This window comes from Hippichthys cyanospilos, chromosome 2 (genome assembly GCF_059441005.1).
Source record: "Hippichthys cyanospilos isolate Australia breed blue-spotted pipefish chromosome 2, RoL_Hcya_1.0, whole genome shotgun sequence".
NCBI lineage: Eukaryota > Metazoa > Chordata > Actinopteri > Syngnathiformes > Syngnathidae > Hippichthys > Hippichthys cyanospilos.
The window spans coordinates 5,440,508-5,467,950 of NC_142370.1; the positions used below are offsets into that span (position 1 = coordinate 5,440,508).

Consider the following 27,443-nt stretch of genomic DNA (forward strand, 5'->3'; position numbering starts at 1 on the left):
GCAAACTTCCGGAAACATCGACTTCCTTCCGTTTTCAAAGAGCGAATTGTCTTATGTGGTCGGCAGCTGACAGGCTAGAGTTCACACGTGACTTAGGCAAAGAGAAGATGCAGAATACTGATGGATGAATGAATGAACTTTGTTGCTCAATGTCATGGCAGGAACACATAGACACTAATGCAATTTATTTTAAAATGAATAGTGGAGTCATCTCTAAAGTGACTGTCTGTTCGTTCGGAGGATATTGTGAATGGGTGACTGCGTGAGAACTGTTCCTACATCAAGGTGGCTGTAAACTACTTGGTGTAATGAGAAGTGATAGGCGAATTGTTGAATGATGTGTGCAACAGTCTGACAAAATTGATTGTGTGACTGGGCAGGTGGGTGGGATTTCTGTCAAAAGCAGGTGCTCCCCCACATAATGGGCTCCTACGTTTTTCCTTTTTTGTTGGGATCTCATTTTCATTCCTGGAGCTTGTCATTTCCCTTCTTGCCCTCAAATGGCCACAAAAATCATTTATTTTATTGTTAATGGCCGATTGGAACGAGCAGAGTTTGGGGCAGACTGCACTGCTGAAGATGTTAAAGGTAAGAGTACACTAATTAGAATCTATTCATAACATTTCAACATATATGTCTCATTTTCTTTATCAAATTAAGTTGTTTAAAATGAAAGGATCGAAAAAGATATGAATGTCACATTTACATCACAATTGAAAAAAAATGTGTGATGCTGCCTGAAAGGACTTGAAATCCATGTGGTAGTGGCAGGTCCTCAGGATAAGGAGCTTCATTTGAGTGACACAGAAACAAACCATCTACCAATCAGTCCCAACAACCAACTTGAATCATCCAAAGAAATGGCATAAAGTGTTCCCTCGTTCTTTTTTTTTTTTTTTTTTTTTTTTGCGTACAATGGTGACTCATCCCAAAAAAGTGAAATCTGCGAAGTAGGACAGCCTCCAGCCCCCAGGACATTTCATGCATGTGTATGTGGGTACCAGAATTTTTAAAATGTGGAAAGTATATGTTACATGTTCGAGACAAAGATTACTGCAGTATCCATATTTACTTTAACTCTTTAATTATTCAAACTTGTACAGTACAACAAAAAAGACGCACTGAGGGGGCGAAAGATTAAGTGCAAAGCGATTGAACAATGTATTTGATACTAAAACAATAACAAAATATTTTATACTGCACTTTGTATAATAGTATTGACTTGGGACTTGTATGGTTGCAGAAATGAATAAGCGCATACTCTGCCTATCATCTGTAATGACTTGTGTAATATGGCAGACCTGTTCCGATCAGCAGCAGAGGCACCTCCTCATCACATCTTGAAGCTTTACAAAACAAACGGCAGCATGGTGAATATCTCACCCATGCTGGAGACCAACACCCAGGACTCGTACTACCGGCTGGAGGTGGTGGCATCTGACCTCCATAGTGAGTGGCTTCTTCTGCAGCGGCACCAACATTCATTCTGTCTTTAACAACGTTTGCTTGTTGTTATTGTTCAAAAGAATTTCAGTGATCTCTATAATATTTTGGCTGTACATCCTTCATACACATAGATCACTTTCAAAAAATAGGGTCGGAGTTTCAAGATAACTCAGCAATGCTCTAAAAATAACCTTCACACAATTTGACCTTGTGAAGACGTTTGATTGGCCAACTCTTTGACAAGAGAGAACAGCATGTAGTGCAAAGAGTTCTGAAACACTGAGCAGTTGGACATTTGAATTCAAAAAAGTTTATCATCATTAACACCTGGGTGTACGGGGATATTTCACCAACCCAACTTGGGCTGACTTTGAAAGGGTCATAACATCATCAAATACAAATATAGATTTTCCTCAAAATGTTCAGTGGCATCCTACTCACATACAGTATATACGTTATTTTTTTGGATGGGTGCTTACCTACGTCCCCTCTATGTTCAAAAATGGTAAAAATGTGATAATAGGAATTAAAATAAGAATATTTATTGTCATAATTACAGTAATGACGTTTGAACTTTTGTATTATGTGAGTCCAGGCAAAGCCAATCATCGAAGCCTTTCAACTAGAAAGGCTTGCAAATGTCATAAGTTGGCCACTGGCAACACCAGTGGTTTTGGGGTGTCAACACAAATATTTTTAAATTGTAATTGAGCCCCGTGCACGAGTTGCCGTTGAAAGGAATAATGCAAAAATCGTGGGAAATGCATGATAAAATATCTTGTTTTCAATTTGCCCAAAATGGACAATATTCCCAATTTTGAATGGCAGTAAATGAGCCTAACATGAACTTAATTGATGCATCTCTCGACCTTGCGTTTGAAAGCATTTAGAAGGGACGGCAGTATGGAAGTCGTCCTGTTTGAACAATCTATGCAATATTTTAGCCTCCTAGTGTGCCTTTGTATGCTTTTCTTTTGCCATCACACAACAGCAACAACAAAAAGCCCGAGTTGGGTCAGAATTTCCCCTACGGGTTAAGTTCAACAATAATTGTTATGGCAAGGTGAGGTTTCCCTGGCTTCTTTGCTCAAGATGCTCATCCCGGATTAGCAAAAGAAGATGAATGAATAGGTGGTGATGAATGTTATCATGATGCGTTGTTGGGTTAACTGTAAATTCAACACGCTAGTACAATATCCCCAACTTTGTTTCCGAATCCAGACGTTGCAAATTCAACTGAGGTAGACAACATGGAGCACAGGTGAGTTTGTCTTAGAGGTTGACTAACACTTGCGAAAGACAGCAAGTCTCACTTCCCTTGGTGTGCGGCCTCAGGGTTGGTCATCTGGAGGCCAAAGTCCTGGAAGAAGCAAGGAAAACTCCAGAAATCATCAGTGACCTAAAGACTCAAGTGGAGTCTTTCAAGCGAAAGCTTGAGGTTTGTAATCTTGACAAAACCTGCATTGGCCTGTTTGCATCTGAGATTGAATGTTTGTTACTTGTCAGAGCGTCAAACACCTGAGCTGGATGGGTCTGTTCAGGGATGAGACTACCCAACAGCTTTCCAAGTTCCCTACTAAAGTCAGAGAGCCTCAGTCAAACTTGGAAGAGGAGCATCGGGAGGTTCGCAGAAAGTTTCTAAATATGAGGTGACTTAGTGGACTACTTCTTTTGTAGATCCCAATTCACAGTGAACTAGGACAAGTAAACACATGGACAAAATTGTTGGTAACCCATACCCACAAAGGGCACTTAAAACAACTTCAAACTGAAAAAAATCTGAACTCATTGAGATCATTTTTGTAAGCTTTTGTGAGGAAACCGCTCCGGTTGTCAGAGCTTTCAAGAGTGACTTTCTCCAGACGGCACTTTTAAGATCCGTCCACAGATGTTGAAAAGAACTTTTTGTAGATTCAGACTCCTAACCATTTTGGGGTGGTTTGTAATTATTTTTTGGATCATTTCTCTATTGGAACGCCCCTGCCCTGATTTTGAGATCAAGGTTTTTGATCATGGAAAGCACAATTAGCCCCAGAATGCCCGATGAGTCTTGAAATGTCGTTGTACCCTGCAAAGACCTGTTGTGCTGTATTTAGAATGAAGACGGACAGAATATGAAACTTGGACTAGACTGAGTTGTGTTCTGAGACTAAATTATTACCTTAAAAATGGTGCCTTGAATCTTTGGAATCTCGGGTCAAATCGTAGGATCTCCCAGGCCATTCTAAAGCAAAATGTGCTGCCGACTGTCAAGAAGCTTGCTCTCAAATAAGTTTCATGTGTTCTGGATCCAGCAGGGTAATACCACACACAGTTAAAAACGTTCAGTCTAGGTATGTTACAGACAGTTTGATTGCAGCGCACTGCAGGTGACCGACGAAGTGAGAGAGCATCTGAAAACTCCTATTTTTGACAATTGGTGAGTGCTAACACACTCTCAAGGCATGCAGTAGCTCCGTCCATGTCCATTTGATGAGCTCTTGACAGGCAGTGGGAGGAGCCAGAGATGCTGGTACTCCTTCAGGTGATGTTCACCGACCTGGACTTCACGGCAGTTTTCCACATCGAAGTGGACGTTCTCCAGAATTTCCTGTTTGAAGTTTACTGCCACTACAACAACATTCCCTTCCACAACTTCCAGCACTGCTTCTGCGTCACACAGATGGTACGAGCGCAAAGTCTTCTCATACATTGTGTACTATATGTAAGAAAACCAACTGAAACCAACATGAGCAAGTGATTTGTGATGAAGCCAAGGAAATACTCCCTCAAAGGAAGAAACTTCAAACAGAACTCAGGCTATGTGTAGTGCTTTGGGTGATTGGGTTGAGATGGACAGAGAAGGACATAGGTTTGTTATGGAGACAAAATCAGGATAAAGGTGTTGAAGGATTGAAGAGGGACAACAGGACAATGGGCTCTCCCTTTGAAGAGTGCAAAAAAGAAATATTAATGAGACAATGCACACCTTATAATTATGTCTTCATATTGAAAACAAGTTGATATAGGTAAGGTTTTATACATACTGTACTTGTATGTATGTATATATATATATATATATATATATATATATATATATATATATATATATGTATATGTATATGTATATATATATATATGTATATGTATGTATATGTATATATATGTATATATATATATATATATATATATACATATATAATGTATATATATATAATGTATATATATATATATATGTATATGTATATATATATATATATGTATATGTATGTATATGTATATGTATATATATATATATGTATATATATATATATATATATATATATATATATATACATATATAATGTATATATATATAATGTATATATATATATATATATATATATACACACACACACTCTTGTTCAGATGTACGGGCTCATTTGGCTGACAGACCTTCGGAACAAGCTGGATCCGATGGACCTTCTGATCATGTTGTCCTCCGCTCTGTGCCATGATCTCGACCACCCCGGCTACAACAACGTCTATCAGGTTGCCTTGCTACTCTTGCTTTCCTCCCTATGTATGGTTGTTTTAAAAGTTTGTCTGTCTGAATGTGACAGATCAATGCTCAGACCGACCTGGCTCTTCGCTACAATGACATCTCTCCGTTGGAGAACCACCACTGCGCAGTTGCCTTTGGCATTCTGGCCAAGGTGTCTGCATCATCTTTTCAGCATAAACAGATTTGACAAGTTGCTCAATTTTCTTTTGTTAAATCTGTGCAGGAGGAGTCCAACATCCTGAAACATGTGACCACACAGCAGTATAAACACATTCGAGCAGGAATGATCAAGTAACATTCATCCGTTTCTTTTCTATTGCTTCTATTGCTTATATTCTATTGCTTGATACCACTATTTTACCAGCTCAAGTACTCATCTCTTGAGGAGTCTCCGATACCGATACAGATCTTTTTTTTTAAAGCCCTATCTATTCCAGTATAGCATTTTCCCTAAATTTCCATGACTTTTAGAGGAATTTTCCATTCTCATTTGTAATTTCTAGTCAGTAATCATAAAACTGCTCAAAGGGAGCGACCACTACCTGTTTATCGGTCATGGCGAGTATGATACACTGAAATAGACCCGATATGATAACTGGTATCAATACTCGCTCATCCCTATTTTCTATAACAGTTATATTTGAGAAATTTTCTAAATGACATCGTCACGTGTTTCCAGGTGCATTCTAGCCACTGACATGGCTAGACACAACGAAATCCTCAACAAGTTCAAGACCATTCAGCCTGTGTTTGACTTCAGAAACAAGGATCACAAGGAAGTGGTAAAGATCTGAACCTTCACACAAGAAAGCCTCTTTTGCTCATGGACCATTTCTACTGCTCTCATCTCGTGACTTAAATAAGTACAGTATTGTACATTGTGTCAGTATCAGATAAAATCCAGTATTTGTCCATGTTCTCATTTACATACTGAGGTTCTTGATTTTATTCTGGAAAGAATAATTCCTTTCTTGTGTGTAGCTGATGAAGATCATGGTGAAAGTGAGTGACATCTCCAACGAGGCCAGACCAATGGCGGTGGCCGAGCCCTGGCTGGACTGTCTCCTGCAGGAGTTCTTCAACCAGGTTAGAAGCAGTGTTATGATCAAACTTTGATCAATCATGTCACCCTGTTAGCAAGGTTCAAAAACCAGAGTGGCAACAGATCCGTTTCAGTTCATTTAAGGGGCTTTATCTTCCTATGTAGCCTCTCTTACTTACGGAGTCCTCCAAGGCTCTGTTGTCTGCCCCATTCTTTTCATCCTGTACATCTTAACACTTGGTTCTATTTTCTCTAAGCACAACATTTCGGCCAAGTCATCCCAGGTTCTATCGCTAACCTCCTGGGTCGCCTAGGTGTAAAAACATGTGCTACTGTTAGAAATGTTGGTGTGCTATTGGACAGGGATTTTAAAATTGACAACCACATCAGCTCTGTTGTCCAAAAAAAAAAAAAAAAAAAGATAATTTGCTGCTCCTAGCCAAAACTAAGCTCTATCTTTCACGGGCAGATTTGGAGCGTGTTATACACTGCTTCATTTCATCAAGGCTCTAGATTACTCTAATTCTCTGCTCGTTAGCCTTGAACAAGTCTCTATTGAACAGTTACAATTGGTCCAAAATACAGCTGCTCGTCTCCTCTCACACCAAGAAACATTAGCACATCATTCCGGTGCTGGCCTCTCTCCACTGCTTACCTGTTCTATTCTGAATAGATTTTAAAAATGTTCAGTTGATCATGTTTCAAGCCCAAAATCACTTGGCCCCCACTTACATAGCCCATCTCCTGCACTGTCACACCCCAGTTCAAACCGTACGGTCTGCGGAGCAGCTGCTGCTGGCTCCGCCTAAAACCAGGCTAAAGACTCAAGGCGACCAAGCCTTTGCAGCAGCTGCCCCAAGGCTCTGGAATAGTTTGCCACTGTCAGTCAGATCTGCCCATACCCTCTGTGCTTTTAAATCTATTAAAACCACACTTTTTCTCACCTGCTTTTAATATGCTTTGAACATTGACATCACCATTGCACTGTTTTATCGGTGTTTCTGTTTGTTCACTTGATTTGTGTTTTATGTTTTTACACACAGTTATTTTACTGTACAGCACTTAGTTTTACCATGGCCGTTTTAAAAAGGCACTAGTGGACAGCTTATGACATCTGCAAGCCTTTCAATGACTTCATTGAGTGGCTTAGCCTCACTCTCATAATGCAAAATTCTTGCTATGTATTGCGGGACTCGTAGTTGACAAAAGGCTTCGATCCAAGAACTAAATGTTGCAGGATAGCTTTTATTTTGCTTCCTGGAAGCATTTTATTCCTGTCTCCAAAATCTGCAGCATTGAATAGCTGTTAACATTTCACAGCCTTGAACTACAGTATATAGTTGTAAATATACATATGTATGGGTATATGAGGTATATGTAAAGTGCTGAAGCCAGTGAACATTTTGAGGTTAAAAGTTCAAATATACTTAAATTTGACAATGTTATGACCCTTTCAAAGTAAGCCCAAGTTGGGTGATACTAAAGCCAGGTTAGTGAAAAATCCCCTAACACCCAAAGTTTAATGTGTGTTACATCCTGATGGCATCATATGGAAAAAAAGTACAGTGGTACTTCTACTTACGAATGCTTCATTACAAACAATTCAGGCTACGAAACGCCTCTTTGAAAAATTATCGTCTTTAGTTCGGAAATAAAATTCAGGACACGAAAGGGGAAATTGTTGGCGTATACTGATGAGACACGAGAAACCAGCACTCTCTTGAAAAAGACTATATAGTAATACATCGCAACGTCTCCCCTTCTAATACTGTAAGCATCTCTTACGGTTTTTGATGGATTTGCATAATTTATTGAACGAGACACAGATCTTTGCACTGATGTTTCTTGTGGCCTTACGCTTTCCACGAACAGTACACGACATAGCAGTAACAAACGTAAACCTGACATTAGCTACGGCTAATATTCTACATATTCGAATAAAGACACATACAGTACATGCCAATTTTTGCTGCTGTAAACAAACTGCTGAATACTTCTTGAATCTCTAGTTACTGTAATTAGCATGCTGTCGCATCTGACATTAGTGTCGTTAGCATGTGAGCATAACATACAAGAAGTACTTCGCATGACCGTAAAATCAACTTAAATTGAATTTACAAGATCAAAATGATCCCAAAATAAATATTATTGCTCCTGTGGACTTGTAAAAGATGCCTGGATCACTGGAAGTGCAAAATTATAAATATACAAGTAAAAGGACCAACAGAAACTTGTCTGCATGCACCACCAATACACCAGCGCTTCAAGGCAAACAAATGAACTGCATTTATATTATTTAATGCTACAATTACGATTTTAAAAGGTTTGGGGGAATGAACCAGGCTGTTTACATGTAAAATTTGTCTCTAAGAAACATTCGCATTACGAAATGACTTCTGAAACAAATTAATTTTGTAAGGATCTGTGCCACTGTAGTGCATTTGTCTAAATCAGGCATGTCCAAACCCAGTCCTGGAGGGCCACCTATCCTGCATGTTTTTGATGTTTCCGTCATCCAACGCAGCTGATTCAAATAATCAGGTTTGTTGTCAGGCTTCTGCTGAGCTTGCTAATGAGCTGATCATTTGAATCGGGTGTGGTAGGAGGACAGAACCCTCCAAAACATGCCGGATGGGCGACCCTCGAGGACTGGATTTGGACTAGCCTGGTCTAAATGAAGCTCTTTGTCTCACTTTAACATAGAGCTTGGACATTAAGATGTCAGCAAAGCACTAACTAGTATAGTCCTTAACTTCAATATAGTTCTTGAGGATCAAAACGCTATTAAAGCACATTTTTTTGGAGAATAACGTGGCACATAGCATGTTTGTGTTGTGGTCATTGTGTGACTGCAGGGCGACACCGAAAAACTCAAAGGGCTTCCAGTGACTCCAATTATGGACCGCGACAAAGTGTCCAAGCCGTCCTCTCAGACAAGCTTTATTCGCTTTGTCCTGTTACCACTCTTCACAGAGCTCACTAAGCTCTTTCCCTGTCTGGAGGTAAAAGAAAAAAAAAATAAATAAATAAAAAAATAATATTGTATATACTAAACCACACCTTTCATTGAACACCCGTGGCTAGTGTTTTTGTGCATTTGCCCATAGCAACACATTTTGGAGCCAGTGAGGCGAGCCTTGGAGTATTATTCGGACCTAGAGAGAGTCACTCAGCAGGGGTCGGCAGCCAGTAAACCCTGAAGATCAAGATTTACGAGTTATGTTTCGGTAAATGTGTGAGAGTAGATTGTGTTTCCATGATCACATAAGCGGTGTTTAGCAAATTAAAGGTCAGCTCAACATTTTATTTCGTACGACTGCCTTTACATGTTCCAACCAAAAGTGCAAATGTTGGATAAATAGTGGAAAATTAATTCAGGTGTCACCGACATAAAACATGAAATCACATAAATACACATACATTACAGAAATTCTCTTGCCATTTCAAGACAGGATGTACAGATCAATATTTACAAAATGAGGAATTCCGTGTGACAGTGTGACTTGGGTTCAGTTCTTTCTCACCACAACAAAAGCATTCGTTATATGACATTAAAATGCCTTTTGTTAACTTTAGGTAAACAATTCAGTTCCCTTTGTTTGTATTCACAGCACAAATGAAATCCTGCATCTACAGGATGTTGCTCAGCAAAGCTGAAAGCCTGTGATTTTCGGCTGTCCAGTGTAACTTGCCAAAGTATTGGAATAATCACTTAGAACAATTACAATAATCAGTTCATAGTCTCTATAACCATCAATTTCTTTGATCCTTGAAGAGACAAAAAGAAGAGACGAAAAAAAAATTAAAAAAATAAAGTTCCACAACTACAAGTGACTTTTTAACCTTGAAAGATATTCATTTTATGTGAAAGAATATCTGCCCGCGAGTAGTTATATTGGACTTTTACATGTGTTGCTGCACGGTTTGTGTTCCAAATATCTATTGCGTAAAGCCGTTAACACCTCAACCAGGATACTATTTGTTAGCCTATGTTTTTTACCCCATTGCTTTACATTGTTAAGCAAAGGTACAACAATACTTAATTGTTTTAAATATAGCTTTGTTTTTCTTTTCTCTTATGATTGTGTTTTGTTAATCCGGAAGTAGCTTTAAGCCTTTACTGGGCACAGGCTAAAATGTCCTTTATTAGGCACACCTTTTTCTATTTTTAACTCCTAAACAGGCAAGAATTTTTAGGATTGTAGAGAAATTTTGGGGTACAGTAGAATTTAAGCAATGGCTGTTACGGACGCTTTCGGACGTTTTGCCTGCTTGGACCAAAGGTGTCAAGCTCTTTTTTATCGTGGCCCATATTGTAGTTAGGGTTTCTGTTAGGGGGCCGTAATGACATTTTTAAGTTAAGTCACATACAGTGGGCCCCCGGGTTACGAACTTAATCCGTTCAGCGGCTACGCTCGTATCTCGGATTGCTCGTATAGCGGGCAATCCAAACCCATGTTAATTCGTGAATGCGTGCAACGCGCGCCGAAGCCTTAGGTAAAAACGACACACTGTATACATATATTAAAATCAAGTGACATAATCTGCTGTACACTTACATTACATAATAATTACAATGGATAAATAGCTTTTACCTTTAAAACGACGAGACTTGAGCTGGGTGTAAGCAGAGGGGGACAGAGCCCTACCTCAAAGTCAACACGGCGATAGAAATGCTATTGCTCTTACAGTGTTACAGTAACTCTTTCAGTCAGGGTGCAAATCACGCAGATACTAAAACATCATCCTCTTATTTCTTTCTTTACCGCTGCTAGTAATTTTAGAAGCTATGTCTAACAGATAAAGTTTGCAAAGTCTTCACAACATTCCGTTTTTCACTAATTTTCTCTCCTTACTTCCATCCTGTCCCATCAAGCTAGATAAAGGCGTTCGGCCAATAGCATATCGGCATTTCTGTGATTGACGTGTGACGCCGGCCAATAGCATCTCCGTGAGTGAGACCGGGTGACCTTAATCGACCAATAGCATATTCGCATCTCCGTGACTGACTGATAATTATTCGCACTTTTTTTTTTAAACGGTTGGAATGTATTGACAATTAATTTTAAAAAAAACACACATTTAAACCAATGACAATTCTTTGTCCTGCAATCGGCACATTTAATTTCATGTCAGCTGTTTTTCCCTTTAGCTGTACAAACACTACACTTAAATGGTAATATATTTAGACACCGTGAGTGAGACAGTCAGTGTGACGTTGTAAGAGCAATAGCGTTCACGTTACTGCCCCAAGCATCTACTGATGATTAATTCTGTCGCTACTGTTGATTTTACTGACGCAAATAAACGAGAACATATCTATATACTCAATGGCCGGCATGTCGAATTGCTCGTAAGGCGAGAGGTTTGTTCGTAAGCGGAGGACAAAATTCTCCCTAAACTTCTCCCTGATCCACGCTCGTAAGGCGAATTGTTCGTAAATCAGGGTGCTCGTAAGCCGAGGGCCGACTGTACTTTGCTACTTTTGAAATCAGAGGCCAGTAAAAACTGTTCTAGAGAGAAATTGGGAACATAAAATGGTTGTTTTTTTTACCCCCTCAAAACATTCAAAATTTGAAGACAACATGCAAGTTTGGTATTTTAGCCATAAACTTGGAAGTCAAATCAGCATTTTGTGGGCCACATAAAATGGTATGGAGGCAGGATCTGGTCTTGAGTTTGACACCTGTGGTTTAGACTATCGGCCCAAAGTGGCCAATGTGCCCAGTAAAGGGTTAAACAGGTTGAAACCCCTTTTTTATTTTACTTTTCATCTGCCAGTTATTTTTGTGTTGATTTGAGCTCGCTGTCGCCACTCAGATCTCAAATTTCCTCTTGTAAGTCAAAGCAAAAATAATAATAGCTCGCATTTTATTATTCGGTGTCACTCGTACCTGAAGGCACCCGTTGAGTATACAGATCGAATCATGCATTGCTTGGCGGATGTTCTGACATTTGCTGCCGCCAACTTGTGGTGGCATGCCTGAAGTACTTCAAAAGGAAAAAAAGAAAAGAAAAAAAGAGGGCTGGTAACTCAAAAAACTTGGTGCATTGCAAGTCAAGGTATAGTGAGTGTGCAAGCCCGGACCATGTTTGTAAGACATTCACGGCACGCACGTGAATTAGCGCACAAGGTGAGGTTGGTCTGTCCACAAAACGGGAAGGGTCTTCTCACAGAAGGTCAAGAGGCTAATTGAACATGATGGACTCCGGATCCTGGTTCATCATTTGCGCCATGTGACGCAGAACGTCCTTCTTGGTGATGATGCCGAGCAGACGCCTGGATGGAGAAGTGGATATAAGTAAGCAGCCAATAACAGAATTAATTGTATTCTTGCCGACCCGTCCTCGACCATACCCGCTACGTGTGACCAGACACTGGCGGAGGCCCAGCTTGCGGAAGATGTCCACTACCGTCTCCATGGGCGTGTGGTCCGTGACGGTAAAGGGGCTCAGGTTGAGGATGCGGCGCAGCTTCAAGGGCTGAGGTGTGCTGGGCGGCAACTGTGGCACATCTTCAGTGAAGTACACCACCGAGCTGCTCACGACACCGTCTTGTTTTTGACGGGCATTTTCTGCAAAAGATCGCACAAATCTGGTGTCTGGCTTCTTTCTTCTTTTTTGTACAATCATTTCAGATGTATTGATGCCATTTCCTTTCCTGATTTTTGTCTGATCCTATTTCAAACACGGCAAGTTCTAAATCAATGGGGTCAAACTGACAGCCCGTGGACCAGTTCTTGTCCGTAAATGGGTTTAATCCGGTCCGCAAAATTACTTTGTAGAGTAGAAAAATGAGCTGCATGTTTAATAATTAAAAAACTTGACATTTTTATCATTAATAGTAATCTTAACATTGATGACCGTGACAAATGTCATGTCACAAATGAATATTGATGTTGTACTAGTTTTATTTTGGACAGTAATAAGAATAAGACATTTCAAGTTGTTGTTTTGAAGTTGTATAAATATATAGCAAAGACAGAACTAGGTGTTTAATATATCTAAGTGTAACTTGTAATCTAACTGTAAATTTATCCTATGTAAATTAAGATACTTTCAAACAGTGGTGTTGAACATATGGCCCACGGGCCGATTCTGGCCCGCAATTTCGTTCAAACTGGCCCACAAGATGACTTTGTGAAGTATAAAAATGAGCTGATTTATTTTAACTAATAAAAAATTAGAAATCCTTTATGATTAATACTAATGGTATTTTTTTTTTCAATTAATAGTGATGTTGTACTTGTTTTATTTTGGACAGGATTAAAAAAAACAACAATACATTGTTGTTTTAAAGTTTAAATATATTGCACCATTTTATTTCCTGGCTCACATGGGAATAGATTTTCCTCCGTGCAGTCCGCAAGCACGGAGTAACAAGGTGTTTGACAACGAGTTTGACACCCGTTCTAGCTAATGACCCATTTTGTTCATTCAATGTCTCCTGACCACATCAGAACGTTTGAGGAGAAATGACTTTCATTCTATAGTCAACATTTCCACATCTTACTTTTTAAATGCATTTGTCCTGATTCTACTGCATTTATTCTCAAGTTTCTAAAAGGGTTCGAGAAATGATTGACACAATTTAGATTTTAAAAAGTGGGGATTCTCAGTGGACCATGGAGAACAATTACAATTGAAAGAGATTTCTAGAAAACATCCACTGGGATGTTGTGATTAGCAATGACATGTTGTTGCTCTTAAACAGTAATGTCATGTCAGAGGAAAGGTTTGTGTTGTGTGTTTCTGAACAATATTTGATTACACATCACACGTGGCATCATCAAGTATCTTTGTACCAATAAGTACAGGTACTCCAAAAAACGGGGGAAAAAGTTGTATCGGTGCATCCCTAATGCAAATACTTTATACTGATTACTGATTGAATGTGGAAAAACAAACATACAACCATAATTCTCCAAATATGAGACGCACCTGTGTATAAGATGCATCCTTAACTCAGGTGACAAGAATTATCGTCATGTAAAATAATTATTGACTGCGAGTGACTACTGTTTTTTTTTTTTTTTTTTGCTGGTATGTTCGATACTACCATGTATAAGATGCACCAACACTTTGGTAACAATGTAAAAACAAGAACAAAACAGAATGAATCTCATCTTTTGTAAATGATTTATATTTTTACGTGTTCGTATCCGCAAGTTTAGTGGTTGTAATGCTTAAGCGTGTTTCAGATTTCCCACATTGTGAGCGATCAATGAACGCCCAATGAACGTAATGTTGAATGCGTTCAAAGCTGTTGTTTTTTGTAAGATAAACTGGCTGATTTAATAGTGCAACAGCTTTGCTTTATGTATTTTAATTGCTACTTTTCCGGCTGATTCATTAGTACAACAGCTTTGCTTCATGTACTCTAACTGTTACTTTTTCAGACACCACAGCGCCTCTATCTCATATGTGTGTGTGTGTTAAAAACAATGTCAAGGTCAAGGCCTGAATCGCAAGTTATCTGCAAGTTCTGCCACGGTGCACAATGCTCATGTTGTGTGACGGTTGGAATGTGAGACCCCCACACCTCACTAACAGTTTTTTAATAAAAAGACTGCAGTCCGAAAGCTCGGAGAGAGAGAGGGAAGAGAGACTTTGCAACGAGGCTGACATGGTCACGCTCTCTTTCGAGCTCTCCCCACTGCAGTGGTAAAACTTAATCTCTGACTCCTGTGTTGTTATTTACACCTCTCCTTGGGTCATTTGTGGGGTATCGAGCCCACTTCAAATCCAACATTTTTCCTTTTCCTTGCAACACGATTCAGGTTCATTTGAACATAAACACCCAAAGTTGAGCAGTATCCGCGTTTCACCAAGTATGATAGTGTTTAAATGCCAATAGAATACCTTTGTGAGTACTTTAACTGGTGCACTATTCATTTAATCAACTTGGAGAGATCATAACTTTGTCCTCACGCTTTGAGTAATATGTTTGTGTGAATAAGGATGGACGTTGGTTCAGTCTGCCCACTTCTTCTATTAAAAATAATGCTGTAACAACCTCAGCTAACACGTGCTGCTGTTAGCTGCAACAGCCTCTTGATGCTTAACAACCAATTGGCGTCGCCCTCCTTTAGCTCATCTAATTATGGTCACTATTTAAAAGTAAGACGGCCAATGTAAAAATGCACATCCGTGCGTCAAAACTTGGACTATGTGGCTGATAGATCTTCCTCAAATGGTGTCAAATAAAAAATAATTAAATCAATTTTTTAAGTTGCCGTTTATTGGATGCACCCTTACTTTTGGCCTTCATTTTTGGGGAAAAAGGTGCATCTTATGTTTGGGGAATTACGGTAATTGTTTACACGGCCAGCTAACCGAAAGGATGGTAATTCTAACAAGGCCAGAGAGAGGATTATTAACAACGAAATAATGTCCAGCAGTATTATGAGTGGCCTGCTAAAAGAGAAGCGAGCTGACTCACTGATGGCGAGCGTGAGGTCTCTGCGTTGCACAAAGCCGATGAGCCTCTCAGAATCTCTGGAAACAACCACCGGGAAGCCATTATAATCCGTGTCTTTGATTAACATCTCAACATCTTCCACAGTAGTGGTATCCTGCGTAAGGACGGCCAGCGGCGGGTCGTTCCGTCGGGGCCGCATCACGTCAGCGGCCAGGGTGCGGTGTGTGAACTCATCCCTGACATCCAGGTACGGGTACCCGTTGAGCTGAATGTGTGACTCGTAGATGCCCTCTTTCCCGAAGGCATCCGCCACCCACTTGCTGGTAACGGCAGCCGCCATTAGAGGAACGATGTACTCGAGGCCGCCCGTCAGCTCGAACATGATGACCACCAGAGAGACAGTCATTCTTGTCACGCCGCCTGAAATTATGCGACATAAAGACTAAGAAAGCGCCTCGTCATTTACGTCCATTTTTTTTTCACTCCGAGACTACTAAGACACTTTCACACAAGAGAACCACACACTACTGAAAAAGTTCAACTAAACCACAAATACAGTGGACCCCCGGTTTATAACGTCCCTGCCTTACGTTTTTTTCACCTTACAATGTGAACCGTGACATTTTTTGTCCCCACTTTATGCCAATTTCTTCACCATGTGACATAAAAAATAAATAAATAAAACCTCTTCTCAAACATGGCAGTCAGTTCGCGTGTGTGTCTAATGGGGGCAATACGCTCATACGTCACTACACTCGTCACTGCTTACAATGCTGGCCGGCTATTGGTCGGCTTCACGACTCCCTAAGATACTGGTCCACTATTGGTCAGCGTCATAGGGGTCAGAAGATGCTGGTCTGCTATTGGCCAGTGCACAGCGTCACAAAGAAGGCTGCCTAAAGACTTCATCCCGTGTGAGAGTGCTTTCAATATTGTATTTATTGTGCATTTTAGTGCTTAATTCAAACTTGAATTGGTTAACCATGGGTCCCTAGATTGCTAGTGATGTTAAAGAGACAAGTAAGATGATTTAAATGAAAATGAAGCTGGAGATAATCAAGAAATACAAAGAAGGCTAAACTAGCCTAGCCTAGGCTACCCTCACAAGGGAATATGGCCATAACAAGCTCGTTGCGCAAAGAAAAATAAATCCTTTATACAGTCGAACCTCTACATAGTGAACTTCAAGGGTCCGAGGAGAGAAGTTCACTATGAAGAGAGATTCACTTTATAGAGGTTTTCCTAAAATGTTCAGAATTCATTGATGAAATATGTGAATAATTTTTTAATAAATATGTAAATAATTTTATATACGTTTTTTTAAAAATAAATATGTAAATAAATGTACATTAAACAACTTAAGTTGTTTAAACACTAAAATCTAATGCGGCAAAACTAATGTAAAAACATTTTACATTGAACAAAACTCTATTATTATTCAACAATAGTAATGAATACAGTATATGATCATAATAAAACATGATCAGTGCATGTCATCAGCGCGGAGAAAGTAACTGTCAATACGAGGTTGCACGGTATGCCTCCACTCGCACACTTCCGAATTATGTCGCACTTCTCCTCCAACGACAAAGGCTTTCGCTTCCGACTTATAGATCTAGCATCCATACTTTTCACGGCAGATTCCGACATCTTAGAATTTTCGGAGGGATGACCAGCGGAGAAACGCGTGCGCAGTGGACGGCGGACGAAGTGAAAATGCAAGAGAAAGTCGCGGCGCGCGAGAGCGGCTAGGCAGGGAGGAAATCCCGACAGTGCGCCCAATTTTACAACTTCACAATTTTCGATAAGTTCAGATATTCACAATATAGAGGTAGATGCTGTCAAGGGACTGACTAATAGCATCACTATGAAGAGGTTATTCACTATGTGGAGTTTCACTATGAGGAGGTTTTACATACACGTCAAATATAGCTGTTTTGCAAGGGACCGTAAAGATTCGTTCACTATGAAGAGAGATTCACTTTGTAGAGGTTCACTATATAGAGGTTCGACTGTATAATTTTTATTTATGATGTTATTTAGTTGTATGCATATATAAGTAGCACTTACTATACTATTTTGATTAAAAAATTTAATATGTATTTACAATTTTGATGGTTTTACCTGGGGCTTTACACGTATTAGCTAATTAACATAGGTTTGGATTGCCCACCATACAGCGAATTCACGTTACAATCCCAACCGTGTAACAGATTAATCTCGTACACCGGGGGCCCACTGTACCATATTTCTCCAAGTACAAGTCGTTTTTTTCGCTGATTTTCAACCCCCCATATCAGGGGGGTCAACTTGGGCAAAGAACATCCCAAGTAAGATGATCAGCAAATCATCTCCGAAGTCCTCCATTTCAAACAAATTGGATGCGTTTTAAGATGACTATCCGTGGAAGAGTAATGAGGATGTTTGAACAATTGACGTGGAGATAGGAGAGGACGTATGGGAGGAGCAAATAGGGAGGAGCTCTTTGGTGCATAGTATAGTGCTTTTCTACAAATGAATATTCAGCTGTGTCAAAAAAAATAAAGCATCGAAACTTCAAATCATTTCATCGTCACAACATCAATTTCGACATTTGCGTCTGCATGCGCACATTGCCTCGCACTTGTCTCATTCCTCCCCCATAACCGCAACCGTACGATATTCAACATACCACAGGTGTCAAACTCCAGTCCTCAAGGGGCAGTTTCCAGCATGTTTTCGAACTCTCTCTTTCAGACACACCTGATTTAAATGATTAGGGTCATTCTCAATGTCCTACAGAGATTGCTAATGAACTCTTCATTTGAATCAGGTGTGCTGGTGAGAGAAAACTGGAAACATGCAGGATGCCGGCCCTCGAGGACTGGAGTTTGACACTTATGTGATATACGATGAAGAAGTGTGTCTAAAAGTATCGTAATTTTGTCATTTTAATAACACACACCATGTGTTATAATTGGACAGCCATGATCGATGTAACCGCTAAAGATAAGGGGAGAGTTATAATCAGATTTTTGTACTTGTACTCTGAGAAATACGGCACACACCCATAAACACAATTGCGATTGCTAGACAAATTCAACACAGGAAAATAAGACAGAGACTAGGTCGAAAATGAGATCCTCCCTTACCTAGACAGGCGGCAGCGCCCACCATGGCGTATAGTCCAGGCGTGACGCAGTCAGCGCCAGGCCGGCACCAATTTTTGAAAATGATCCAGTCGTGATGGTGGTATGCCATCTGCTCCACTGCGATGCCCACAATTCGACCTGCGATGGCACCGACTGCCATGCTGGGAATGAAGAGACCTGACGGGATCTGGTGATGTCACAGATGTTATCAGGCTTGTCTTTTCTATGACAAGTCATTTCACATTTACAACAGGACATGTTACATCTCCAACTGAACGCAGGCACTATGAGGCAGCCGGATGCTTTGAGACGGAAAGAAAGAATATAGTGGCAGAAAGGAGTTGGAAAGAAAAACCAGATCAAGGTGTCGAGCAAAGAGACAACAGCCACATAGTACATGACAACACTGATGTGACAACAAGTGGCTTCCAAGCCAAACGCAAACAGAGTTGGACTGACCTTCATGCCGAAGGTGAAGATGGTGATGACAATTTTGAAGATTAGAGCCAGCGCCAGTTGCCACAAAGCGTTGTAAACACCGGGGCCAGCTGGGCGGTCTGGAATGTCGTCTACGGGTCGACTCATGTTAGGATTGTTGATGTAGTCACAGAGTTGCGACGACTCCAGCGCTCCACAATCGTTAAAGAGCTCAGAGATGAGCTCGCTGGTGCTGCGCCGGGTGTACGGGTTCGGATACGCCAGCACAGCAGTGATACCGGTCACCGCGATGACTTCCAGAACCGGATACTTTCCCAGTTGGGTTGTCTTCCTTCGTCGACACCATGCGATGTTGGCGCGGATGAAGAGTGTCCCCCATAGTCCACCGAATACGCCTAAAAGGATGAAGGGCACAAGCTCGGCCATGTACCATGGCGTGTGGTACTCCACGTAGAATAGCACCAGGCGACTGTTGCCAAATGGGTTGATGGAGCGTAGCGTGAAAGCGGCAACCAATGCAGCAAAGAAGGAACGCCATAAAGTCTTGAGGGGAAAGTAGTAGCTGACCTGCAGTAGACAAGGGAGGAAGGTGACTGGTCAAGGCAGGGCAAAGTTTGAAATAAGGCTAGAAATCAAATCACAATATTCTTTTTCAAAGGGAGTTTTCCTTCTTCTCCTTCCTGCCCCCTTCTCCTGGTTTGAAACTTCGGTTTGAAAAGCACACATTAGTGAGGAATATTGCTAGCTTGTTGATAGAGAAACTATAATGTAGATGGGGTGTGGTGATTACAGAACCAACCTCTTCCAGGCTGAAGAGAACCCCACCGATGGGTGCACCAAAGGCCACAGACACGCCGGCCGCTGCTGCAGCTGATAACACCTGCACACCAAACCGTTTATGTGGTGAGCCAGCATGTCCAAGCACATCATATGAGAGACAACAAACAAGCAAGCAAGTACCTCTCGCCGTTTGCCTTCATTTTTGCTGTACTTGGAGAATAGACTGCAGAAGAGGTTGCCACAGCAGCATGCAACATGGACCAGAGGACCCTCCTTTCCAAGGCTGAGGCCCGACGACACAGCCAGAACCAGTGTGACAGTTTTGATGAGCAGAGTCCATTTTCCCAGGTAACCACGGATGATGAACCCGCTGAGGATGGTCTTGATCTGAAAACACGTCAGGTCAATTTGACTTGCAGTGGTTGCGAAAGCATGATTCCACGTCATTAGCTCACCTCTGGGATTCCTGAGCCGCAAGCGTACGGCGCAAAAACACGCACCAGTGACACCGCCAGAAAGGAGAAGAAAAGAGCCCACAGGATGTACAGAAAGTAGTTTAACACGTAGGCTCCTGCTCCCTAAAGAAGGCCAAACATGATGTGACATAAAATGACTTTCTGCTCATGGTAAGAAAAACATAATATGTTGAAAAATATAATATGTTGAACTCATTTTGAGCTGTTAAAAAAAAAATAAAAAAATCACATGACCAGGCACTCACGATGTGGCAGAATAAAAGTGGTTATCAATGATATTGATATACTCAGTCAAATAACAGTAACCCAATTTATTGTGAATGGTGTATAATATGCATAAATGTTTTTATGAACTATCGTATTTCTCAGAGAACAGGTCAAGTTTTTTTCCCCTCATTTTCAACCTCCGTATGGGGGGGTCGACTTGTAACTGCATAACTCAAAACAGACCATTTGTTCCACATAACATTTATTTGAATGCAAAATATGTAATTACATAACATTAATTTGAATGCAAAATATGTAATATGTCATTTACGAGGCTCAAAATGATTATATATGCCTCTGATTCGATATAGTATGCATTCGTTGTGTGCCAAAATATTGCTTCACATAATAATAGGGATTCTCAGTTAGTTTGTCCTTTTTATTGTGCAATTTTTCAGACTCCAAGCATTTCAGTTGGGACCCATAATTTTTTTGGTTTTCCTAGTCTCGGGGATCCAACAGGTTCCAGAGGTAAAATAAGAACTGATACACGCACATGTAATTGTAATCCTTTGTAAAAACTGACAAATATGATTGCTGTAATGATGAAAGAAAATGGGACATCTCAATTTACAGTATACCCGTCCATCCACAGCTGCATATTAACAGACTGGTCAACTCATTCGAACATGCGCCATCTTGCAGCCCAGTTCGTGTGACGCATAATGCAAAAGAGTATCCTGCCTGCCACATAATCGGTGCACGTTCCTTTCCTACACCTCAAATAATCACAACCTACAAACATTCTATGGACACACTCTCTGCCCATATTTTCCATCTCTTGGGCTCACGGGAATATGTGGAGCTTAACGTCTTTGCCGCCTCACGTGACACCCGTCAGCCATGCATGTGACCATTTGTCACTGATTTTTTTTTCTATTCTTCCCATAAATGAAGAAAGACTGGCAAAAGGTGACTGAATAAAGCACTAGCCAAAGCTAGTCATGGAGTGCAAGACGGCAAGAAAACCATGAAACCCCTTTCAAATCAACGTCTGTAGTGGCGAGAAGCGGCAAGATCTTAATTTGACCAGACTCTCAGTGTAAACAGTGCTGCATCCATCTGAGTTAAACTTCCCCCAGGGGTGGACACTAGAATAAGCAGCACAATTGAAGAAAAATGAGTTCGAAAAAAAAAATCTAATTATGTCATTACTTTGTGTTTTCATAAATTGTAATATTTTAGAGCAGTGTTTACTAACCGAGTTTGTTTTAGTTCAAATCCAAGAACTAATTCAACTCTATTCCAAACTCTATACCACTGCAATTGTGAAATCATGGAGATGTCGTGCCCTGACCTCGGCATGTCCTGTCATCAACTCCGCCCACTTCTGCCACTGGGGACATTTGTCACGGTCATCAAAGGTTGTCTCATTGGAAGTCCAGCAGCACTGCTCATGGCTGTACCAGAAGGCGGACAGACACACACCCTCCTTCAGGTCTGTCATCCAGTCCACTGCCAGATCGATTACTCCAGCTAATGTACCTGGACGAGACACAACAGAACACCTGAGTCCTGCCAAATGCATTTTGCGCACTACCCTGAAGCACCAAATAATCGGGAGAGTACATGCGCACTAATTTGGACTGCGTAATGTGATTCCCCTGAGTGTCCGAGGATTTTAAATATTTACTTTCAACCCCTAAAAATGTTCAGTGGCATCAGCCTTATCCATACAAAAGTATGCAAAAGTATAGCAAATGTAACTTTGCTATATATTTATATATTCATGAAATTGAAATGATTTATTGTCATATTATTATGACTTTTAAAGGCTTTTTCATTACGGGAGTACAGGCTAAGCCAATCATCAAAGTCATTCAAAGGCTTGCAAATGTTCTAAGTTCACCGCTAGCACCACCCGGTGGTTTTGGGGTTTCAACACAAATATTTCTATTACGCCCCGTTAGCGAGTTACGGTTGAAAGGATTAATGCAAAAATTGGAGGAAATGCATGACAAAATAATAAGTTTTAAATTTGTCCAAAATTGACAATAGTTCCAGTTTTAAATGGCAGTTTATTAATCTGACATGGGCTAAATTTGAAATTTATAGGATGTATCTCTCGACCTCCCACCTCCCGTTTGCAAGCATTTAGATGGGACGGCAGCGTGACATTTGAAATGTGTCATATTTTGACAATCTATGCAATATTTTAGCCTCCTAGTGTCTTTTTTTTTGGTATGCTTTTCCTTTGATATGCCACATCAAGACATTAAAAAGCACCAATTGAGTCTAAATTTCTCCCAGGGGTTAAAGTGGCTGATATTTCATTTTTGAATAGCCCGTCTGAAAGTGGTATAAACTTACACCACAATGAGTAGGCATGACCGTGGATACCATGGCAAGAAAGAGGTGTAGAATTGAATGTAAATCATTTTCATTATCCATTTAATCCATTTAATAAGCACAGTGAGGTACCTCGGTTATGAAACGCATTACAAGGAACCCTCAATACTTCGCGGTACAGCTATCACAGTCGCCACATCACGGATTGTTTTTCCATCGAACTGATTCCCCACATTGCGGACTTTTTTTCCACTACGCAGATTCAGAACTTCAAGGATTCTTTTTTTTTCATTACATATTGAAATTTTGCAAAAGCTCCCATGCGTGCTGCTCCCACGAAGGCTTGTACTGAGCCTAAATGCCATCAAAAAATGATGACAATTGCTGGGAAGGTGATACTTCTCGAAGGGAGAAGTTACGCGGCCGTGGCCTGCCATTTGGGAGTGAACGAATCCACCATTCGCTACATTAAGGACGAGACGAACATTAGAAGACGGCTTCCATCACCTTTAGCAATTCAGTTAAGCCAGTGGTTACAGTTCGTAATAAAACAATTGTCCGTTTGGAAGCTGCTTCAGCAATCTGGATTGCCGATTGCCGACAGAAGAAGAAAATAGTGACGTCCTTTCTTTTGAAGTCTCGCGTAGCTGCGGTCATATTAGTAGCGGCCCGGACGTCAAATGAAAATCTAATCTGTACATGATCAAAGATGATTTCAAAGGAGAGTTTATGCTTGAAATACAATTGTATTATGAAATAAATTTCGGGAAGAGGTTTCCAACGGTCTAGTGAACGTCATCTTTGCTCTTCTGTCTCTGCCTCCTGCATGTGTGTTGACAACAACAACGCCGGGGTGCGCTTCATGAGGTATACGGCGCGTGCCTGTGGAGTTTTAATCTACTACCGCCCCACAGGCATGTTTGTGTCAGTCATGAAGCCCACCCAAAGCAAAAGGTGCACGCACACACACACACACACACACACACACACACACACTCGGGGCAGAGGAGCAGACATTCGCCAGACCGTTGGTAAAGTCTTACCTAGATTTCTTTCATAATAAAGTGTAAACTATTCATTGTAATCACCTCCCCCTTCCACTCCTCTAACAAGTTCACTACAGCAGTGTCTTTCAACCACTGTGCCGCGGCTGTGGGAAATTATCCAATCTGTGTGCTTGTGCGGTCTAGCGCCCGGCAGCGTACTCATGTAGTACTCTTCCATACCGTGCACAGCAAGCTCACTCCACTTCTCGTCCCCACTCCTTGCGCGATTACAAAGAAAGTGCGACAGAAAGCCCCGTCCATACGTTTGTGATGTGGTTTATAGAGCGGACAGCGGACAGCAACCCCCCAGTCTAAATTTAAGGCGTTGACCATGCCGCGACAGAAACAGCGATAGAAAGGCCCGTCCATACGTTTGTGATGTGGTTTTTAGAGCGGAAAGCTCCCTCTCCTTTAGTGCGGTTCCAAAAAATTCCACAAAATTATTAGGCTCTTAATATGTCCCAATTATATAATTAACTAATCCAATAGACCAGAAATAGAAGGTATGCTGTGACAGAAGTCATGTGGAGTTGCTCCTGACAAACCTGAGAGGAGTCCAATAAGCAGCATTACCACCCAGCCTGACCATGCATCAAGCAGGCTCTTGGTCAGCTCCCATATGGACTCTTTACTCTTGCTGGTGATCTTTAGGAAATAAAATGCATTTGTGTTCATACATAAACTGAATAAAAATAAGAAGGAGTGGCACAAAAAGAAAACTTAGTTAACCTTGCGGTGGCGGTCAGTATCTCTTGACTTCTCTCTCAACCAGTCGATGGTGTGGAAGTCTTCATATGTAGACACGTCAGGGAAGGGCTCCTCCAGGAAGTCCATTAAGTTGCCAGCTCCATTTATCTCATCTGTGGGTGTTGCACTATTCACACCTGTAGAGAGCAGCACGACTCTTACTAGGACAGTTGGACTAGAGAAAGAAAGGTTCTGAATCTGAGTCAATCTGGCAATTTTCCGCAGTCAAAACAGACAAAAAAAAAAAATCCTTTGATAAATTGTTTGTCAGATTCTTTTATCACGTATTGAATGGGAGATGAATGGTTGCACTGCCTAGCTACCAACAATGTCGTGGGGGGGGGGGGGGGGTGGTTAAGTTTTTCCTAATGAGAAACCATGACAAAACCACGTATACGTTTCCTTCTCTGCACCATACAGGTAGATGCACTTTAAATTCCTGGCAGGCGTAGTCAATGCTCGCACAATACATAGCACATGAACGAGCAATAAAATTATGCAAGCTGGGAATGGGACAAGATCTCATATGCCAAGATCTCATGAAATTAGGACGCCACAAAGTTTATCGTTCCTGCACAGAACAAGATCCTTTTTTCGCATGGTTGTTTTTTGTCAATGGATTACACAGAAAAATGCACTGCTTGTTCCTGCCTTGATAGTAAAACACATGTCAGTTTTGGTGAGACTTCAAAATAAATGTGATCGTACCAAATATTGTATGGACACAAATGCTTCTATTTTAACGCACAGGCTTTTATTTAGAAGTTGTTCATGGAACATATGTCGAGGCTGACTTTATAGCGCACAACCTGTTGCTGCCAAAGAGCCACAAGTCTTTACTAGATCTAACAACCCAACACACTTAAATCACATTAAATTGCCAATTTGGAGGGCTAAAAAATGGAAAATGTGTAAGATTTAGATTTTCATCGTAAAGGAATAAATTAAATGACTATAAATTTCAAAATCTTGCAAGTAAATGTGTTCTTAATCACCAACAGTATGTTTTAAATATAATCGTGGGTCTAGTTATCATGAAGTTATATTACATGGGGGGGGGGGGGGGGGGGGGGGGGGGGGGGGGGGTAGTAGCACTCCTCTGGAGGTTGCCATGCCTGATATAGCTACAGACAATGGTAAATGCAGCAACTCCTGCTGTCCGTAATGAAAAATGGTCAGTAAGAAAAATTGGTCCAAATCTTACACATTGTCCCTTTAAATCACACTGGCATTTTATAAATGTTTTCAGAACAATGTAGAGTTGGCTCGGGTTATTTTCTCACCACATCTGGCAGAGTATTATTGTCAAGCAGAACATTAACAGGTGTACTCCATGTCAAAAATCCAAAACAAAATAAATCTCATGCTTTACACGGCTGAAAAATCTTGAGGCATTCTAATCTTGTGAGACGATGTCATACGAGGATGCATTTCTAACTACACAGGCACTATTCGATAATAGACGACATTTAAGAAGTACGACGCAAACTTTAATTTGAATGAAATTAAGTCTCCAAAGCACTCTCAATTTCCCAAGTGCAACTGATCTGATTTTACATAGTGTTATGAATATCAAAAGAAGTTTTCATTGAATGAGCATTTTGGGTGTATATTACAGCCATCGTTGAGATGGTCACAGTCAATGAGATATTTCCTTGAAGTTTGACGCTAATGTAGTACCTTTACTTCACAAATTGTTGTGAATAATGTTTAATCTTGTCACTAGAGATGACTGAGCTATCGCCACACTTCTTTTTCGAAACATATGGACACCAATGGCAGTTTAGACTTGGTTGTGTGAACAATTTACTGTTGTATTTATAATTTGTATCAAACAACAGCGTTAATGAAAAGAAATTGCCCAACAATGAATGCCTTCGTAATATTATCAAGCTGCCTACAAGTAGTGCATTTAAAAATTAGCAGCGCTCGTCAGCTAACTATTTAGCATGTTGATTCAAGTTACCTTCGGCCGCCTCCATTTTAGAGTCCGTCCGCGCACCCTCGAAGAGAATAACGCGATCCTAATGTGTTTTATTGAAGGGCAATCACCGCTGCCATTTCGGGTACATGTGAAGGAGACAAAAATCGTCAAACCAATAAATGTTCTAGTCTCGCTCTTCCTGCAGCCATTATCAGCGGCTGAAAGTATCGCGAGATTGCTATTCAGCGAGCCTCAACGCAGACCACAATACAAGGACGAACCACGCAGCAAATAACAGTCCTATGAATAGGCCGTTTTATAGTCATTTTTACTGAACGTTTAAACCCTGATTTTGATTCTTGCTGAGCAATTTTAAAATAAATGTATGCCACTAGCGCAAAAAACTACGGCGGCCCAGTAGTGCAAATAACAAAAGCTAAAAGAAAAAAACAAATATGAAATGCAAACAAAACCACATAGGCTACACGAGAGAAGCACACAAGAAAAAGGGACACGCAAGTAATAGTGCACAAGAAAAAAGAAGCACACAAGAAAAAAGGCACATTAAAGAAAAAATAGCATACAATAAAAAGAAGCGCACCAAAAATGAGCATGTGAGAGAAAAAAATGGTATACAAAAACAAAGACTCACACACACACACACACACACACACACAAAAGGAGTACACTAAGCTTTCCCTACTTGATGGAGTGGGTCTGGGTGGAGCCTCACGGCTGATTGGGTGACAAAGCGCAACTTGATTAGACAAAAACAATGTTCATCTATGAGAAGGATGTTATTCCTGTGACAAGAGGGGTGAGTTTCCCCAGATCTCAGAATCTTTTTAAGGAGTTACTATATTTATATAATTGTTTCCATTGTGGGATCACCAAACAATGTTTCGTGATATCA

At 40.6% G+C, this 27,443-nt stretch overlaps 2 protein-coding genes across 2 annotated transcripts; one reads left to right on the forward strand and one right to left on the reverse strand.

The window, feature by feature from the left end:
* Positions 1 to 54: 54 nt before the first annotated feature.
* On the forward strand, positions 55 to 9,315 carry LOC148426976 (high affinity cGMP-specific 3',5'-cyclic phosphodiesterase 9A-like). The gene is made up of 14 exons (XM_088441879.1): positions 55 to 588; positions 1,300 to 1,449; positions 2,668 to 2,707; positions 2,782 to 2,884; positions 2,953 to 3,095; positions 3,806 to 3,865; positions 3,934 to 4,111; positions 4,834 to 4,956; positions 5,028 to 5,120; positions 5,193 to 5,260; positions 5,649 to 5,751; positions 5,951 to 6,055; positions 8,867 to 9,013; positions 9,119 to 9,315. Exons 1-14 carry the CDS (start codon positions 501 to 503, stop codon positions 9,209 to 9,211), a joined length of 1,494 nt encoding a protein of 497 aa, XP_088298005.1. The 5' UTR covers positions 55 to 500; the 3' UTR covers positions 9,212 to 9,315.
* clcn4 (Cl-/H+ antiporter 4) lies at positions 9,295 to 27,166 on the reverse strand. The gene is made up of 12 exons (XM_088441866.1): positions 26,573 to 27,166; positions 24,589 to 24,743; positions 24,405 to 24,504; positions 21,822 to 22,009; positions 20,237 to 20,359; positions 19,962 to 20,168; positions 19,801 to 19,881; positions 19,023 to 19,568; positions 18,564 to 18,750; positions 15,454 to 15,852; positions 12,370 to 12,586; positions 9,295 to 12,291 (listed from the first exon to the last, which is right to left on the reverse strand). Exons 1-12 carry the CDS (start codon positions 26,586 to 26,588, stop codon positions 12,201 to 12,203), a joined length of 2,310 nt encoding a protein of 769 aa, XP_088297992.1. The 5' UTR covers positions 26,589 to 27,166; the 3' UTR covers positions 9,295 to 12,200.
* Positions 27,167 to 27,443: the final 277 nt, after the last annotated feature.

Bases quoted from the DNA above. Each gene is read 5' to 3' on its own strand.
- LOC148426976 (XM_088441879.1), top strand. From the start codon at position 501: ATGGCCACAAAAATCATTTATTTTATTGTTAATGGCCGATTGGAACGA. The intron at 589-1,299 runs GTAAGAGTACAC...GTAATATGGCAG, and splicing joins CACTGCTGAAGATGTTAAAG to ACCTGTTCCGATCAGCAGCA. The intron at 2,885-2,952 runs GTTTGTAATCTT...GTTACTTGTCAG, and splicing joins CTTTCAAGCGAAAGCTTGAG to AGCGTCAAACACCTGAGCTG.
- clcn4 (XM_088441866.1), bottom strand. The intron at 19,882-19,961 runs GTACTTGCTTGC...TTTGGTGTGCAG, and splicing joins ATGAAGGCAAACGGCGAGAG to GTGTTATCAGCTGCAGCAGC. The intron at 12,587-15,453 runs GTGAGTCAGCTC...GATCTTTTGCAG, and splicing joins AGACCTCACGCTCGCCATCA to AAAATGCCCGTCAAAAACAA.